General features: G+C 36.8%; 1 protein-coding gene across 1 annotated transcript in view; it reads right to left on the bottom strand.

The window, feature by feature from the left end:
• Positions 1-5166: 5166 nt before the first annotated feature.
• The window catches only part of LOC107671460 (igLON family member 5-like), a 208982-nt gene continuing 195756 nt past the window's right edge, over positions 5167-18392 (bottom strand). Inside the window, exons 6-8 of the mRNA XM_016464381.1 lie at positions 17957-18077; positions 17697-17848; positions 5167-6230 (exon numbers count right to left, since the gene is read on the bottom strand). Of these exons, the coding sequence (XP_016319867.1) occupies positions 6130-6230; positions 17697-17848; positions 17957-18077 (374 nt within the window). The 3' untranslated portion in view covers positions 5167-6129. The remainder of the gene's footprint in view (positions 6231-17696; positions 17849-17956; positions 18078-18392) is intronic.

The raw sequence follows: 18392 nt of genomic DNA, 5'->3' as shown, positions 1-18392 counted from the left end.
GCATCATCAAAGGCCCTACTCACGCACCCTCTGCCAAACCGTGGAACCAGGTAAGTGTTGCACTGCACATTCAGACCCCTCTTCAGGTCCCTGCGTTCCACCTCACTGCCCCACCGTGGGTACGTCGATGGTCCTGCTGGTCCAGCTTGTGTGGTGTCTGGGTGCCTGGACTACCCAAACTGTCTCGCTGGCTCCTGCGGACCATCAGACTCGGCTATGCGATTCAGTTCATCAGTGAAGGTGGCTGATGCTCCTGTCTTGCGTGCGGAGATCGCAGTCCTACTGGCGAAGGATGCGATAGAGCCAGTCTCTCCAGCAGATATGGAGATGGGGTTTTACAGCCCCTACTACGTTGTACCCAAGAAAGGTGGTGGGTTACGACCGATCTTGGACCTGCGTGTCTTGACCCTTCAAGGGCATGGCCCTTCACCGGTTACCGTTCAAGATGTTGACGCAGGAACACATCTTTGGGTGCATCCGTCCCCGAGATTGGTTTGCAGCGATCGACCTGAAGGACGCGTACTTTCATGTGTCGATCCTTCCACACCACAGACTATTGCTGCGGTTCGCTTTCGAAGGACGAGAATATCAGTACGAGGTCCTGCCCTCCGGGCTGTCCCGAACAGGGCGTTCGCATTCTCAACTACCTCGACATCTGGCTCATACTAGCTCAGTCTCAGGATCAGTTGTGTGCACACAGGGACTTGGTGCTTTCGCACCTCAGCCGGTTGGGCCGTCTCTAAGCAGAGGATGGCCCACTGGATAGTGGGTGCCATCACCCTGGCTTATCAGGCACAGGGTGTGCCCTGCCCATTCAGGATATTTGTAGAGCTGCAGGCTGGGCGACCCCCAAAACGTTCGCTAGATTCTATAGCCTTCGTGTGGAGCCAGTATCCTCCTGTGATCTCATCTCAAATGGGTACAAGAACTGAGAGGCCCCGGCTTCGGGTCGGCTTGCTAAAACCGCTCCAGAGAGTCCATATCGTAGACCCTGTCGAGCTCCTCCATCCCCTTGGCAGCCAGACGTGGCGGAGCGTCCGGTGCCAGGCCCTCACTCGATGAATCCGTGAGAACCGGTAGAGGGCTGGGTTCCATATGTAGAGACCTAAGTGGATCCCATATGTGTAAAGTCCACGGTATAGCCTCAGAGCCTGTGTTTCCCCGGCAGACTTCCTGCTATTTTCCAAAAGGGTTACAATCACCTCTAATCTTCCGTATGCTCCTAGATGGTTGTTCATATGTGTAAATGCTTCCGAAACCTCCTACAGAAAGGATGGGCTTCCGCAAAGCTCCGGTACCAAGTGGAACGGACACGTTTTCCCAGTGTTATCCAGTGTTACTGAGTGGGTAGTGCCATAGCAGCAGTAACTGGTCTTCTTGTGGTAAGCCCCGGCCTACGCCAAAAAAAATAAAAAAGGGGCCCAGGAGGCTTCCACAGGACACTGGAAGGGGCAGTATCCGTGGCACTTTGGTAGGGATCCCAATTCGTCGGTCATCCGACGTGACGTCTCCGTTCCCTCCTTCAGGGAAGGAGGGTTACATATGTAACCGAGACGATTTCTCACTTTTCTAAGCCATTTTTGCAAGGTCAGGATTTTTTTTAAGCAGATCAATGATGAGTACAGCTGTAGATTTTTTTTTCAACAGGGATATTATATTAAACTAAAACCATAAAAAATAACCTGAAATAAAATTTAAAAACTTTTTTTATTTCTCATTTTTTTATTTTAACTTGATGTACTAAAATAACAAAAAAAAAAAAAGTAAAAATGACAAAAACAACAAAATTACTAAAACTTAAATTAAAACGAAAATTAAAAAATTGAAATAAAAAAAAAAATATATATATAAATACAAATATTAACTTTTGACAACCAGAAAGTGTTCAAATATGTTTTAATCTTCTTTTCCAAATGTATATCTATTGTTTTTGCAATCTAACAAACTTTTTTGGAATTATTGGAAGAATGTTTGTATTTAAAAAGTGTTTGTAATTTCTTAAAAACAAATGGCATTACGTTTGATGTTTTCTAATGCAAAGGCAATCACATATCTTTAAGTGTCATTTCAGCATCCAAATACTTTTTGTGGCCATTAAGCAGTATGCAATACATTTCATCAGTGCACAGCGTACGAAATGCACGATCTTCAGCATTCATTTATAACAGCATAGTGGCCGTCAGACTTTAAATTGGACTTTAAATAGGTTTCGTTTTTATACCGGGGTTATTGCTGGCTGAAATGCAATAATGGAGCACATATTCAGGGAGAACATTACCGTATTATAGTATATACAGCATTAACATTGCAAACTGAACGGTCAGCGCTCATGCAGGGTCATTGTGAATGGTTGCATAAAGCAGCGCAGCGGCTGCAGCGCATTCAGTTGCACACCACTGCTTTACGTCAAAGCCTCTTCGCCGTGTGCTCTTAAGTGGTGTTTAATTAGCCTGTAGGGGATCGGACTCCACATTGGGCTCGAGACTCAAAAGCACAGCTGTCCTTGAGGAGGATTCTGTCAGCGCCTGGACTGAGCTTGATTTATGAGCTCTGCCGCTCACCAGATGGTGGACAGAGAGAATATGACACTCCGCTTGCTTAGCGAGTCGCAGTCGCTGGTTAATTACACCTTTATCTCCCGTTAATCTGATTCTGAGCAAAAAAAAAAAAAAAAAGAGGCGGCGCACAGAGTCTAGTACTGCTTTCCATTCCTCTCGGACTGTTGGATTTTCCAACTTCCTACTTGGAAAAGAGCAATGGAATGCAACATCAAGTCAGACGTGCAAATTGGAAATTTGAGCAGAAATTCACACGGAGATGTAAAGGATAATTTCCTAGCCCCACACATGACATGGGGACAAAAGTATGTTTATGGTGGACACAAAATAAAAAATTAGTTCCCTTGTTTTAATTTGCTCCCTCGTTTTAGTTAAATTGTGGCCATGAATTAAGAATTTGTTCCCACGACTTTAATTCATGGCCGTGTTGCTACTAATTTGATGCCTAGTTTAGATTCAATTAATTAAACAATGGAACGAATTAGCACGGCATGGCTACGATTTCTACTAAAATGAGAGACCAAATCAGTACACTGTGACTACGATTTACTAAATGATTAGAACTAGGGAACAAATTAGTAGGCCACAGCGTGATCACGATTTACTAAAACAACTAAAATGTGGGAATTAATTAGTACAACGTAGCCACAATTTACTAAAACAACGAATTAGTACGACATGGCCGTGATTTATTTAAACCTGGGAACGAATTAGTACGAAGTGGCCATGATTTACTAAAACGCCTAAATTGAGAGAATTAATTAGTTCAACGTGGTCACGATTTACTAAATTGGGATAATTAGTACAACAAATTAGTACAACTTGATCACGATTTACTAAAACACCTAAACTGAGAGAACAAGTAGTATGGTGTGACTACGATTTACTAAAACGAGGGAATGAATTAGTACAGTGTGGCCACAATTTACAAAAATAAATAAATAAATAAATAAAAATAAAATAAATAAATGTAATTAATTCTTAATTCGTGGCCACGATATATGTATTTTTCCTGCATGTCATGTCCAGGGCTCTGTAAAAAATGTTTAGCAAATATGCATAAAACACACTGATTGGTCCTGTCTGTTAACTGCACACCTACAGAACAAATGCTAGCATTGCATAGCATCGCAATTTGGTTGCCAGAAGACTGTCGACAAAAAAAAAAAAAAAATGTTTCTTTGTATGTCATTTTCCAATCATAATACATGCAGTAAATGCATGCATTTTTGCAGGAAGTTGGTGATATCACAATATATCCCACAATCGTCTCTGAATGGAACTCAGCATTGCACCAACATGTCGACGTGTACGTAACCGCAGAATACTGAGGGTTTTGGTTATGTTATCGAGGCAGACATGAGCATTACATCATTACTGCAGAATATATCATACATTACAGTCATCAACAGCATGGGGAGAAAAATACAGTACACATTTGAAATGATATTAGGACGCAGGGCCGTTTCTAGCCAATTTGACGTTTATCACAACCCTTCTAAAAGTGCCAGTACGTGCGCTCATTGGCGCCCCTTCAGCTGGTGGCACCCTAGGCGACCGCCTAGCTCGCCTATGCCTAGAAACGGCCCTGTTAGGACGCCTACATGCTAGAGTTTACAATGCAAATGCACTGAGTTCAATGCAGATGGGGCATGACAAAGACAAAGGATGAATGCAATGGTTTGGAAAAGCGATGCTGCACTGTATATTAGTCTAATTTTCACATGCTCAAAATGGATCCGTCTAGCATGTAAGCGTCCTCACATTTCACTGATAGCTCTCTTTTACGGATGAGTCGACTTGGTCAAATTACTTCCACTTTAAAAAAGTTAATCATGGTAAAACAGAGCACAATACTTCAAAAAAAGTGTTTTTTTTCTTTTTGCTGTTCGATGAATTCAGTGATTTTTAGTACAAAATATTTTCACACACATGGCTTGTGATCAGCTCTGACGTTTTTTTTTTCTCACATGGAATTACTATCATATTTATTCAAATACTTATTAACATTGTCATCATCATCATCATCATCATTATAATCATTATTAACACCAAAAAAGTAATAGCAGTTAACCTTGCAGATTAAAATGTACACAGTGCAGGGGGTTAAAACGGGGTTGGTGCAGGAAGTGAGGTCACAAGAGGGACATTTCTAACCGGTACATGCTATCCACAAGCAACAAGAAGCCAATGAACCGTTTCAGGCCAGGAGATGCCAGAAACTTCTGCTGCCTTCAAGTCTTTGTGGAAAGTTCCTACTTACGAGTAGCAACGATGCATTCAAATAAATCTGAAACGTTGCACTCTTATGAGTTGCAATGATGCATTCAAATAATTCTGAAACGTTGCACTCTTATGAGTTGCAATGATGCATTAAAAAAAATCTGAAACGTTGCACTCTTATGAGTTGCAACGATGCATTTAAATAATTCTGAAAAGTTGCACTCTTAAGAGTTGCAATGATGCATTAAAATAATTCTCAAAAGTTGCACTCTTGAGTTGCAATGATGCATTCAAATAATTCTGAAAAGTTGCACTCTCTCAATTTTCTAAATATTTGCACGTTACAAATGAGTTTTAGCGGATGGATGATCTCTACAGCTGTAGTTTATTTTATTAACTAACATTTGACAACCAAAAAGTGTCCAAATACTTTAATTTCCAACACTACATCTATTTTCTATACTTTGCAATGAGTTTGAAAAGTACTTTAAATCATTTCTCTTTAACTTCCTATCAAACACAAGAAAATAACACTAAATGTGTACAAACTAAACTTCTTATAATCAAAACCAATGATTCTCTGCTAATAATGACATTTCGGTTGTAAATCTCGCAAATATGATAATTCCATCATGACTTAAAGGCAGCAATATCCTCCGAGCTGAAAAGCTGAAAAAGAGAGGCTGACGGGAAATGTAGTTTTTGCCACTGGAATGAGGGGCCTCTACTGCATATATATTTACATTGAGTGTGAAGGACCGACGATCTGAGTGATGGACAGACTGAGGACAATATGAGGGCTGGACGTGGGTCAGGCGTTTGCTTTGGGTCGAGAGCCCAAACTAATGCAAACAAAGGGCCGAGATGACACGGCCCTCCTTGCTAGAAAGAAAACATGTGGTTTGACATCATTCATAGTAGCTACGCATGTCAGAATGCACCACCGTTCAGCTCAGATCTCTGCATCGGGATCCGAGGATCAACGGCCGATGGGCCCGCTGGTGAACTGCCACAAACAGCTTCAAGAGGGTCACCCGAAACATCGCAACCTTCATCATCGACACGTCACTTTACAACCAGCATGTCCAGCACGCACATCAAGAGACACCCAACTGGCATTACACTTGTCGTTCACGTCATTTGCATCACATATCAGGTTTGGACGATAAAAGGTGACCATCGTTGGCAACGGGAGGGAGAAGTGAAGTGGTGATATGCGACCGGGCGTGAATGGGAATAGGAAGGAATGACCGAGTGATGTAGCAATGGCTCCTGGATTAATGCATAATTTCATTTTGTTCACAGTGATGGGTTCGTATTTAAAGACTCCTTCCAAAGTGGGAAAGTTTTAGACCTTCATCAGAACAGAGATGGAGAGGCAGAACCACAGACCGACTCCTGATAAACGGCCGTTCAGAGACGCCACTCCACCGTACACGGCCCCGGGCCCTGTAAGAGCAGAGAGAAGCAGACGTGAACAGGTTGAATGAGAGAGAGAGAAAGCTGGTCAACATGGAAACCTTGTGCTAGTTTGCTGCATGAAAAGGCAATATGAAATCATAATAGACTATTAATTTTCGAAATGAGTGCATTTACTGATTGCACTGGTGTTTTTTCATCTTTAACAAAAGACAAAAAAAAAAAAAAACCTTCATTATTAATCAATATTATTTAATTTCATAATATTTTTAATATTATATATTTTTTCAAATATATATATTTTTTATTTCCTCCACTTCTAATGCAACTGTCCTGTTTGGCTGATGTTATTTTATTTATTTATTAATTTTTGAAATTAATTTTGTATTAGAAAATAAGTCAGATTATGCAAGTTAAAAGGATTGTAAACATCGTTTTCATTGACTTTAACCTAATTTGAAGCATTTTCTAAAGGCTAGATAAATCTGTGTATAGTGCATATAAAACTTTTAAAATTAATTATACAAAATAAAAAAAATAAAATCATTTTAATAGAAATTTTTCATAAAAATGAAATTACTTTTTAAATGACTGATTTTTTATTACATTTAAAATGAAAAAATATTATATAACAAATAATATTTAAAAAATGTAACGCAAAAAGTAAAATACATAAAAATAAAAAAAATATAATGCATTTAAAATGTTTTTAATAATTTACTGTATTGCACGAAAAGTAGCTAGAATAAACAGTATGGTTGTTTATATGGTATAATGTATATAAAACAATGTGTTTATATGTTTATATGGTGTAATGTATATAAAATACATTGCATATAAATACAATGTACATAAATTACATATAGCTTATATATATAATTTTTTTTAATTAAATTAATTATATTTTAAATTGTTAATAAAAATAGCTTTTTAAATGACTGATTTGTATTACAATTATTTATATTAAAATGAACAATACGTAAAAAAAATAATAAAACGCAAGAATATTCATTAAAAATCATAAAAAATTATGAATTTAAAATAATTTACTGTATCTTACGCAAAAAGTAGCTAGAATAAACAGTAAGGTTGTTTATATGGTATATTTTGGATTATTTTATTTTGTTTGTTTAATATTCAGTTTAAAATGGTCATTTCATGACAAATCAAATTTTCATTGATCTTTTGAAACTAAAATAACTTGAAGGGTTTTTGAAAACACTCAGCAGTCTTAAAAACTCAAAACTTCATCCCAAGTGAAAAAAATAACATATATTTTGTGGCAAGCCAATGTTGGAAGGAGGAACCCCCGACCAAAGGAGCAGGCCCCGGATAGGAAAAGTCATTAATCATGAGTACTTCCACCTGCTCACCCTTCAGACATGGAACCACCCACAGCTTTAGCCAATGCTGACCTAATGGAGGTCATCATAAAGCTAGGATCTCTGCTTCAGTCTGGGGTTGGTGGCCCCAGGACGAGATGCTGAAACTCTGGATGGCCTAGGGAACAGACCAGCTGAAGCGTAACAAGAGATAACCAGCTAAAGAAGAAAGAGAGTGAATCTGGTCACGTCTTACTTAACGACCTGCCTTTCTTCTGCTCTGTCTTCTCTTTTTAAGGTGGCCCAGTGGTGAAACGAAGGGAACAAAACCGCCAAAGATACCCCAGACCGGAAAGAACCAAAGTTCCAGTTAAAATTTCCTTTTGACCCTCCTATTTTCTTGGTTAAATAAAAATATAATTTTGTTAACTCTGCATCTGCCTCCTTTGTGATTGTGTTTTACGGCAACTTCAACCTCACATCGCCCTAGGACATCACATTTGGTGGAGAATGCGGGCACAGAAGTCAGCGCTTAAGCAGCCACAAAACTAGACCCAGAGAAGGACAGAATGGAAGCTGCCATTAATGCCTTGCTGACCAGTCATGCCAAACAGAGGGAGGAGCTATGTGCCCTTAGGGAGCCAGTTACAACAATGTGTCAAGTCATGCCCAAAACCAGAGCCACCATAGACCCAGGGAGGGTCCTCACTAAGCAGACTCCAGATGATGATGTCGAAGCTTAACTGGAGGTATTTGAGAGAACTGCAGTCAGAGAGAAATTGCCTGAAGAAGACTGGGGTACCTTGTTGGCACCTTTTTTTGACAGAGGAAGCACAAAGAGCCTGTCAAGATCTGCCTGCTAAAGATACAGCTGATTATGTGAAGTTAAAGAAGGCCATCTTGGCCCACTATGGGCATAGCCTCCCCGTTCATGCCCAATGGTTCCATTCATGGACTTTTAATCTGATCCAGCCAGTGAGACCTGCAGACGTAGACTCTGACAGCTATTGGATAACTATCAGGCGACGGTTGAGGTAATGAAAGTGAATTGTCAGGATCTATTGAGAATGGGCCATTCCAGTACCAGAGGGGAAAGAGGAGGGCCACTGAAGAACCAGGCGGACTCTCAGTTGGCAAGGTCAGTAAGACCAGCCCAGGCCCCAAACCCACCTCTCTGGCAGCCCTCCAGCAACCAAAACCCACAAAAGTGTTACTCCTGTGGACAGGAAGGCCACCTCTCCTGGAACTGCCCAGGCAAAGAAGAATCCATGCCCTCAGCAGACTCAGATAATAAGGCATGTCACTATGGGATGACCTGTTGGAAGAGCTACCCCACTGCGCAGGTTGAGATGCTAACCCCCAGAGGAGGATGCATTTTCAAAATTGGGGTGGTTGACAGCCTTACCAGTCCTGTTAGGTAGGGACTGCCCAGTGTATGAGCGTTACTGGCCTCTAGACCCCCGAAAACCCCTCTTCAGCAGAGTAAAGCAAAGCTCCAAGAAATATCAGTCCTTCTGGGCTTTTACAGCACCTTCAAACCAGCAGTCAGGGAGTGAGTCGTGATCCCAGAAAGCACTGTCAACCCTCTACATTGCAAGTAAATCACACGCATATGCGACTAAATCTTCACTCTGGGCGACAAAATGATGTCTAATATTAGCCAATGGCTAATAAATTCTCCGATTTTACTCGCCAGTGTGTGAGTTGGAGGCTAAGTATAAGTTTAGCACAAATATATGCACCTGTATTTAACGTACCGTAAACTCTAGTGTGAAGGCATACAACTCACCGTCGCTTTGCTGAGAGCGCTGTTTCTCACACACATAAAGGGAGAGAGAGAGCGAGAGAGTCTAGCATACCATGCAGACTTGACGCGCTACATGTAAATGTAAATTATATTCTTTGTTGTATTTTCCTGTCAAAATAACAGAGTTCCTTTGGAATTCTTCAGCTTTTAAGAACTGCTGCTTTCTCCGGTAGTAGGCGGAACTAATGTGCAAATGGCAATCTCATTGGCTGGTGCTCACCTATTATCGTCCCTGTTTTGATTTCAGCAAATCAGTTCGAGCGAACGCACACAACCTGATTAATATTCATGAATCCAGCAGCTCATTAATCCTTAGTGCGTTTTATATTGTTCTTATTAGTAGAATTCGTATCATTATTATCTTTTCTGTATTTTTGTTAGTTTTTTCCCATTTCTTTTTACAGAAACACTGAATGACCAAAAAAGCACCACCACCAGTCCGAAGAGTTTTAATTCTAATTACAAAAGTTCTATCATTAAATAATATTGATTATCATATTATAATGCTTGGCTGACTGATGTTAAGAGTGTACTTTCAGATATTTAAAAAACGGTGCCATTTTACAAACATTTGCAAACATATATATATATATATATATATTATTTTTTTTTTTATCAGTCTGGCGAGTAAACTAAAATATTTACTAGCCAATGGCGATTCAATTGCCAAGGTGTCCGTAGAGGGTTGGGTGTAGTAAATGTCCCTTCTGAAAATGAAGCAGGGAATCCCCCTAGAATTCCTTTTAGGGAATCACTCAAACAGTGAAGACTTCCCCCAAGCAAAAATGATGGAAAGGAATTGGTCCGGGCAATTTGGCACAGCTCAGCTACAAGACCCTAACCTCGAACAGGCTTGGAGAAGCATCAAGGTTGTGGATGACCAGTTACTGGAAGGAGGGGATTTAAACTGGAACTTAGGTTTTATCCGGTCTGGGGTATCTTGTTCCCTTCGCACGTTTCACCAATGGGCCACCTTAAAAAGAGAACACAGAGCAGAAGAAATGCAGGTCGTTTAGTAAGACGTGACCAGATTCACTCTCTTTGTTCTTTAGCTGGTTATCTCTTGTTACTCTTCAGATGGTCTGTTCCCTAGGCCATCCAGAGTTTCAGAATCTCGTCCTGGGGCCACCAACCCCAGACTGAAGCAGAGAGCCTAGCTTTATGATGACCTCCATTAGGCCATCATTGGCTAAAGCTGTGGGTGGTTCCATGTCTGGAGGGTGAGCAGGTGGAAGTACTCATGATTGATGACTTTTCCTATCCGGGGCCTGCTCCTTTGGTCGGGGGTTCCTCCTTTCAACGTTGGCTTGCCACAATATGTACAAAATAGCTTATTTGGAAATCCTTGGATATCTGACAATCTGACAGTCAGCATTTACACATCAACAATCAATTTATTGTTCAGAGGAGGAGGAACTAGGATAGATAATATTATTGCTAAAAAGTATCCAAAGACAGACAGTGGTGGGACAGATGTTTATTCTCCTAAGGATGAAGATAAAGGTTGCAGCATGTTTGATGGAAAAGTGTGAGCCAAGGCCAGATGACGGCGTGGTAGCGACATGAACAAGAGAAGATGTATGGAAGTAACGGCAGGTCACTCATCACGGGAAAACTCACGGAGATAATGGGAGACCAAATGAGATGGCGGAGGGAGAGATGGAGGACATGCTTACAATGGTAATGCGTGAGGAGAGGAAACGGCAGGAACAGAGCAGGAATCACTCACTGCGGACTGAAATGTGAAGAATGGAGGGAGAGAAGCCACTGATGCCTTCCTGGGGTAACAGGACACAACGGAGTGGGAACAAACAAGAGGAGAGACTCGCTCCGACATAATGGGCCGGAGAAGAGACAAGAAGGGAGGAACCGAAAGGATGCAAGAAACTGCAGAATTTCAGACCAACAGAACAAAAACAGATGAGATGATGATGTATGGCACTTGTGCGAAGGCCCTGCTGTTTATTGCTAATGAGCTATAAAAGCATTATGTAAGCGATAATGTACAGCTAGCCACAAACAATTACACGGCTCTCTGGAATACTTCATTCTGATTGGTCAATCACAGCATTCTGCGGACAAATTTTTTTTTTAATGACACTAAACTGTATAATTGTTCTCCCGGCCAAACCTTTTTCTCCCTATATGTCCTAGTAGCAATCTGCATACTCTTTGTTCTTATATAATGAAATTATTTAATTTCAAATGACTTCAGATGTCTTCTTCAGTGATTTATTTGCATCATTAATAATAAATATTTACTATATTTAAATAGTTTTAAATAAATAAATACTTAGAGAAATATTACAAAAATATTCATATATTTATACAAATATAGACAGTTATTTATAAATATATTAATAAAATAATTTAGAAATAAATACATATTTATAAATATTAATCAAAGACTTGTTTGTCACCAATCATATATATGTACTCTATTTAAATATGTATTATAAAAAATAGATAATTAAATAATGAAATAATAAATATTTGTTTATTAAAATATTATTGTTTATAAATATTTAAATCTATGTGCACCATTTGTCACAAACGTTTGTGTCATCAATTATAAACATTTAATATATTTAAATATTTAAATAAATAAATACAAATATTTCTAAAATAAAAAAATAAAATAAATGTATATTTATAAAACAATTACAGATACATATTTGTTTTTAAAGTATGATTTAATAATAATAATAATAATAATAATAATAATGAATAAAATACATTTATTTTTTTAATATTTATTAATATTCTATAGTCTATGTGTGCCATTTGACACAAATGAATACAGGAAAAATAGAATGCAAGTAATGTACTATTTAAAATGAATTTTGCTATGCAATGTTATTTTTGAGCATACAAATCTAATTCTTTTAATAATATTTTTTGTCTTAATTATAAAATAAGAAAAATATATGCAAATAAATAAAATATAAAAAGACTGAAAATGATGAATAATTAAAAAAAATGTTCGTGTCTTTTTACTTTTTGCAGTAAACAATTTTAGAGCATAATTTTGATAAATATGAGATATATGTAAAATATTGGCAAAGAGCTGAAAAATACTGAGCTTTATATATATATTTTTTCACTATAGGGCTCTATCACACAGCCCTAGTTTTGAAAGAACAGTAGAGGTGTGAGAGTGTTGTTCATTGATTTATGCCAAAATAAGAAGCATCTGCACAATACTGGAAAACTGGAACAAACAAAAGATGAAAGCATCACATCTGCACAAACTCTGAGTTGTGTAGCACTACATGCTCAATCACTCAATGTTTTGGCTCCTTCTCATAAATCCTGGCTTTGCCGTGACCTGTTCCTCCTCTTCTCTGGGTTTTGCTTGCTAAGATCTCTGCATTGAGCATTCCAGCAGCAAACTTTTCCACCGAGAGCTCTGCTGCCCGCTCACTTAGACGGGTCCAGAACGCAGTCAGACTCCGAAGTTATGCTGTTACGTACAGCAGCTGACTTTGTGCTGCTTCTTTTGTTTTTGTGCTTAACAGCACCTTCATAGGTTGTGTTAGGGTCAGAAAGAGCGGGACCCTCAAATCGAGTGAAGCTGCCTGTTCTCAAGAGGAACTGAAACATAATTTATCACCAAAGACTATAAATTCGGAAGTTTAAAGGCCTTTTTCAATAGGAAATGCATCAACAGAATAGAAATCTACACTTAAATATTTTAATACAGCAATTATGCAACTTACTGGCTGACTGAATTTTGCATATGTAAAATTAAGCATTGTGTTCCTGGGAGATTTGTTTGATTGTAAACGATTTTTTCTTTATTTTTTTTACCCATACGGAAATGTAATAAATGATATATATTGTCTTACATCAAGAGTGATTTCCATATATATTACCTATAGTACATATATGATTTTCACATTTTCACATATGTACATTCTCTGGGTAGATGAAGATAAAAGTTTATAACACATGGAATCCCCACAGTAAAATCTGTATATGTCTATTTGTTAATAATATTTATATGATGATTTTAAATGGCATTTTATGTAGCAACCATATATGTAAAAAATATATATGCAACTTTATTAACACATCAATCATATATATACAAAAATCTGTATGTTAATATGTTTTAATATAAAAAAATCATCTATCTTTTATATTTACTTATATAATATCAACATGTATTGACTGGTTTTAGGATGGATATCATGTACATACATATATATATATATATATATATATATATATATATTTTTTTTTTCATCAATCATAAAAAAAGAATTAATACAGGAAAAACCAAATATAGGTGAAGTAATAATAAAAATAAATGTTGTTATGTTTTACTATTATTGTGCATACAAGTCTCATTCTTTTTAAATTACAAAATAACATGAAAATAAATATGATTGAATAATATACAAAATATAAAATGCAAATGAAAATAAAAAATAAAAATAAAGACAAATAATATACAGAAATGTAATATCACATTTAATAGAGCACAATAAATATGGCTGAGCAAATTTACGGACCTCATAAATTAGATTGAAGAAAGTAATGAGGTATAAGTACACAACACAATGTCTGAATGGAAATCAAACAGCACTACATGAAATACTAACGCTGATCATTTCTGCAATGGTTGCAGTGGCAGAACTGACATACACGCCACACTAATTGGTTGTTTATGTTGTGTGTGGTTAATTTGGCTATAGATATACAGTACAGTTTGAAAACATTTCATCAAGTATGTAATCAGGATCTAGGACCAGGATCTAATTGCTACAGAAAATGAGTAAACCACTGTGGTAAATTAGCCTCAACAAAGAAAGAGGCTTAAATTAATGAAATATTCACTAGCAGTGTTTCATATGTTCATTTGCTAACCAGCAGCAGTTTCCTCCTGCCTGCAGGAAACCTTCCTCTTTCTCTACAACCGTTCACTTTCCCTGAAATCACCCAGAATAAGTGATTAAAAACCAGACTAATGTGGTCTGCTGGTCTTAGCTGGTCAGCCAAGGCTGGTTTTAATTGATAGTTTTGATAGTTTTCAGGTCTGCCTGGAAAAAAATGTCCAACAAAAACAGAAAACCACCTTGGGCTGGTTTAAATAGTTTGTTTTTCAACATTATGGAGACATTTCTTTTTGGGTGAACAGCTATAAACTGAAGCTAAAACTAAAACAAACAAAAAAATCACTTTAAATAAAATACAAACAAACTGAAATAAAATCTAAAAAAAAACTTTTTTATTTCAGCTAGTTTCAGCAACATTTCTCATTCTATCTATCTACAGTGGTGTGAAAAATATCTATCTATCTATCTATCTATCTATCTATCTATCTATCTATCATCCATCCACCCATCTCTATATTTAAAACTTTAATCTTTAAAAATGAAAACAAAAGAAAATAAAAATAAAAGCTGCTTCATAATATTATAATATAATATAATAAAATGTATGTTTTACTTGACATAAAATAATGAACTGAAATAAAATAAGATAAAATAAAATATAACAACTTTTTATTTCAGCTAATTTCAGCAACATTTCTCATTTTATTTTAGTTAAACTTGATGTACTAAAATACATAAAACTGAAATAAAATGTAATACATACACAAACACTAAGAATGACAAAAACACACAACAAAATTATAAAAAACTACATTTTAAATTTAAAACTTTAAACTATAAATTAAAATGAAAACAAAAAATAAAAAATTCTTCAAAATATAAAAATAATATAAATACATTATATTAATAATATAATATCATATCATAGAATAGAATATATAAAAATTTATAATAATTTGAATAAAAGATTATAATAGTATCTCAATGATACTAAAATAACACTGGGGTGAAACGTACAAAACCAGTCAAGAATATGATGAAGTCATAATTCATCCCCAAGATTGAAAGAAATATATATTTTTTCATTATTACAAATTTTATTACAATAAGTGCACATTTACACACAAATTGCCAATATCATAATTCTACCATTACTCTGGTGTTAGTACATCGTGGTACTGTCTAAAATTTATGCTCATTTAAACAGAAATATCTTCTAGACTACTAGAGTAATGAGAATCACAATTGTGAATAATGGGAGTTATAAAGAAAACTTAAGAGAAAAGCATTACAGTAATGAGAACTTTCAGAGTAAAATATGCTTAACTGTCATGAAAATAATACATATGCAGAACAAAAATCTTAACAGGCTTCATTTTCTTTATGCACAATATAGTTTCTTATTTCTTCCTTTGGATCTTAGGATGAAAAAACAAGCTGCTCGATTAATGCCGCAAGCGGTAGTGCATTAAACAAATAGTCTCTCTGTCTATAAAAAAATAATATAATAATATATATTATTTAGAAAACACAAGCGAAAAAACTCTAGTACAAGGAAATCTGTAGTGCTGATGTGATTTGTTATCGTGCCCTTGTTTCATTCAGCCCTGGATTTTTTTCAATCCCTGAGGTTTTTCTTCAATAAAGCAGAGCTATAAGAGATTAACTATTTTCAGACATTTTACAGTCAGACAATGGAAGCTTTCAGTAAATGCTCAGAGCACATTTTCCACAGCAGAACATGTTTTATAGGAATCCTCTATTTCTCAAGACACAGATGTCCTGTAGTGGAAAAAAGATTTGCTGTAGCAAAAGTTTAATTCAGTTAACAAACAATTTGGGCGCAACAAACTTTAACAAACTCTCTTCAAGTTGTGTTAGAGTGATCGTTATAAATTTTAAATTGTGAACGTTCGCCTCAGTACATATTTTGTGTACTGAGGAATAGCATTTCCCATAATTCTCCATCCCAGCTAACAGGGAACAATCTCAGAACTCTGGCGAATGTGCTGGAAAAGTTCTCTCAAAGTTATGAACAAATGTTCTTCTTGTAACATTAATAGAACATTCGTTCAAAGTTGTCTGGGTTTTAATAACAAAAATGTAATTGTTACATTGTTCATGTAATGTTTTTTTTTTTCTGAAATTTTTTTCTACATTATGACTACTTGTTTCTACGGAGCCTCGTACATGGCATGCAGGAAAAAAATAGTAGGCTAAATCGTGCGCACGATTTAGCAAATTCGAGGGAACAAAATAGTAATCGTGTGCACGTTTTGGTACATCGAGGGAATGAATTAGAAAATCGTGCGCACAATTTATTTATTTTTTCTTGCATGTCATGTGCAGGGCTCCGTATGTTTCAGAATGTTCAGAGAACATTCAAAAGAAACGATTCCTTAACGTTTTCGTATAACCTTGAAAGCGAACGTTAGAGAAAACATGAAGGGAACGTTCCATTTTATAATTTTGCAAACGTTATGGGAATATTACTTTTGAATGTTGTCTAAACATTCTGAAACAAGGAGTAAGGAATAACATTTAAATATATGTTCTATGAATGCTTTGCTAATGTTCCCATTAAGTTATGAAAATATGTTCTTTAATGTTCAAAATATCAAATTTTTTAAATGGTTTAAAAAGGTTATGTTTGAATGTTCTCTGAAAAAACATTTTCGTAAATTAATGGGAGCATTATTGTGTTCTTAGAATTAAAAAAAAAGTTATTACTTACTAAATGTTTCAGAATGTTTAGAGAACATTCAAAAGTAACGTTCCCATAATGTTTTCAAAATTATAAAACGGAACGATCCCTTAATGTTTTCTCAAATGCTTGCATAACCAAGAACAACGGTTATTTTTGAATGTTCTCTGAAATAGTATAAAAGAACATTTTCATAACTTCATGCGAACATTAGCAAAACATTCTTGGGACAGACAATGCTGGGACAGTAACATGAGATTTTTCAAATACAAGATAAAGCATGAATTTCACACTTAATGCACATCCTTGGTCTTTGTTTCTGATGCGTTGTGTTAAACAAGCTTCCTGGTTTTATCAACAAGAAAAAAAAAGTATGAAATTGTGTCACGTATTCACAATTAAAATAAATTCCGAAACTTCTGAGCTTATGCATGTGAATTTTCCCAGAAAGGCAGCAGTCATGCATATTATCTATGCATGTCAAAAGTCACCAACTCTTTCAAATGATTCACGCTGCAACTGGAGTTTGTTCAAGTTATGCATTATTAAAAAGGCTATGCACTTTGCTGAGCATACAGTACTAGACCATTTGCTTTCAAGTACCATCAACGGAGACACATCGATATTATCCGTCTACGGTGAAGCTCTATGTGAAAACTAGCCTCGGGGAGCGAGAAATGCACGTTCACTTATTTTGTACAGTGGAAAGTCACTTCCTGCAGGGTGTTTATTTATCCTTGACTTTATGCCTTTGTAGATTTACGAATGTTTCGAGAGCACAAAAGCGAGAGCTGCAGAGTTGGAGTGGAATAAGGTACTCACTGAAGAGTAACATGCTGGCATTGGAAGCCCCGAGGCGGTTGGAGGCGAAACAGGTGTAGTTGCCAAAGTGTTTTTCTGTGACGTTGGTGAAGAGCAGCAGGGAACGTGTTTTTTCATTTTTTATCTTCAGCGTGTTATCACTCTCTACCGGCCTGAGAAAGAATTAATACGACAGATCACACGTTAGGGTAGGTGAGTTGTCACGTAAACCCGGTATGTGCTACTGCCCATGGTTCACAGCATCTGTTTCGCTCGCTTACCTTCGGTCATCCCGGTACCATTCAAAGGACGCGGTGGGCACTGCCATAGCTTCACAGCGTAAGATTGCAGTTTTTCCCAGCTGGGCGGGCATGTTCTTTACTTCTGTGATTACTGGTGGATCTAAAGACCAAACAGACAGTGTACTGAAGTTAAAGGTGTCATATGATGTTGCTAAAACGAACATTATTTTGTGTATTTGGATGACGTTGCTAAAAAGAACATTATTTTGTGTATTTGGTGTAATGAAATGTGTTTATGCGGTTTAAGGTTAAAAAATTATTAAAAAATTATTTTCCACATACTGTACATTACTGTACATTATTGTTTCTCCTCTATGCCCCGCCTTTCTGAAACGCGTCGATTTTTACAAAGCTCATCGGTCTGAAAAGCGAGGTGTGCTCTGATTGGCCAGCTATCCAGTGCATTGTGATTGGC

Source organism: Sinocyclocheilus anshuiensis, unplaced genomic scaffold (assembly GCF_001515605.1).
Source record: "Sinocyclocheilus anshuiensis isolate Anshui unplaced genomic scaffold, SAMN03320099.WGS_v1.1 scaffold552, whole genome shotgun sequence".
Lineage (NCBI taxonomy): Eukaryota > Metazoa > Chordata > Actinopteri > Cypriniformes > Cyprinidae > Sinocyclocheilus > Sinocyclocheilus anshuiensis.
This window is presented reverse-complemented; position numbering and strand designations above follow the sequence as displayed.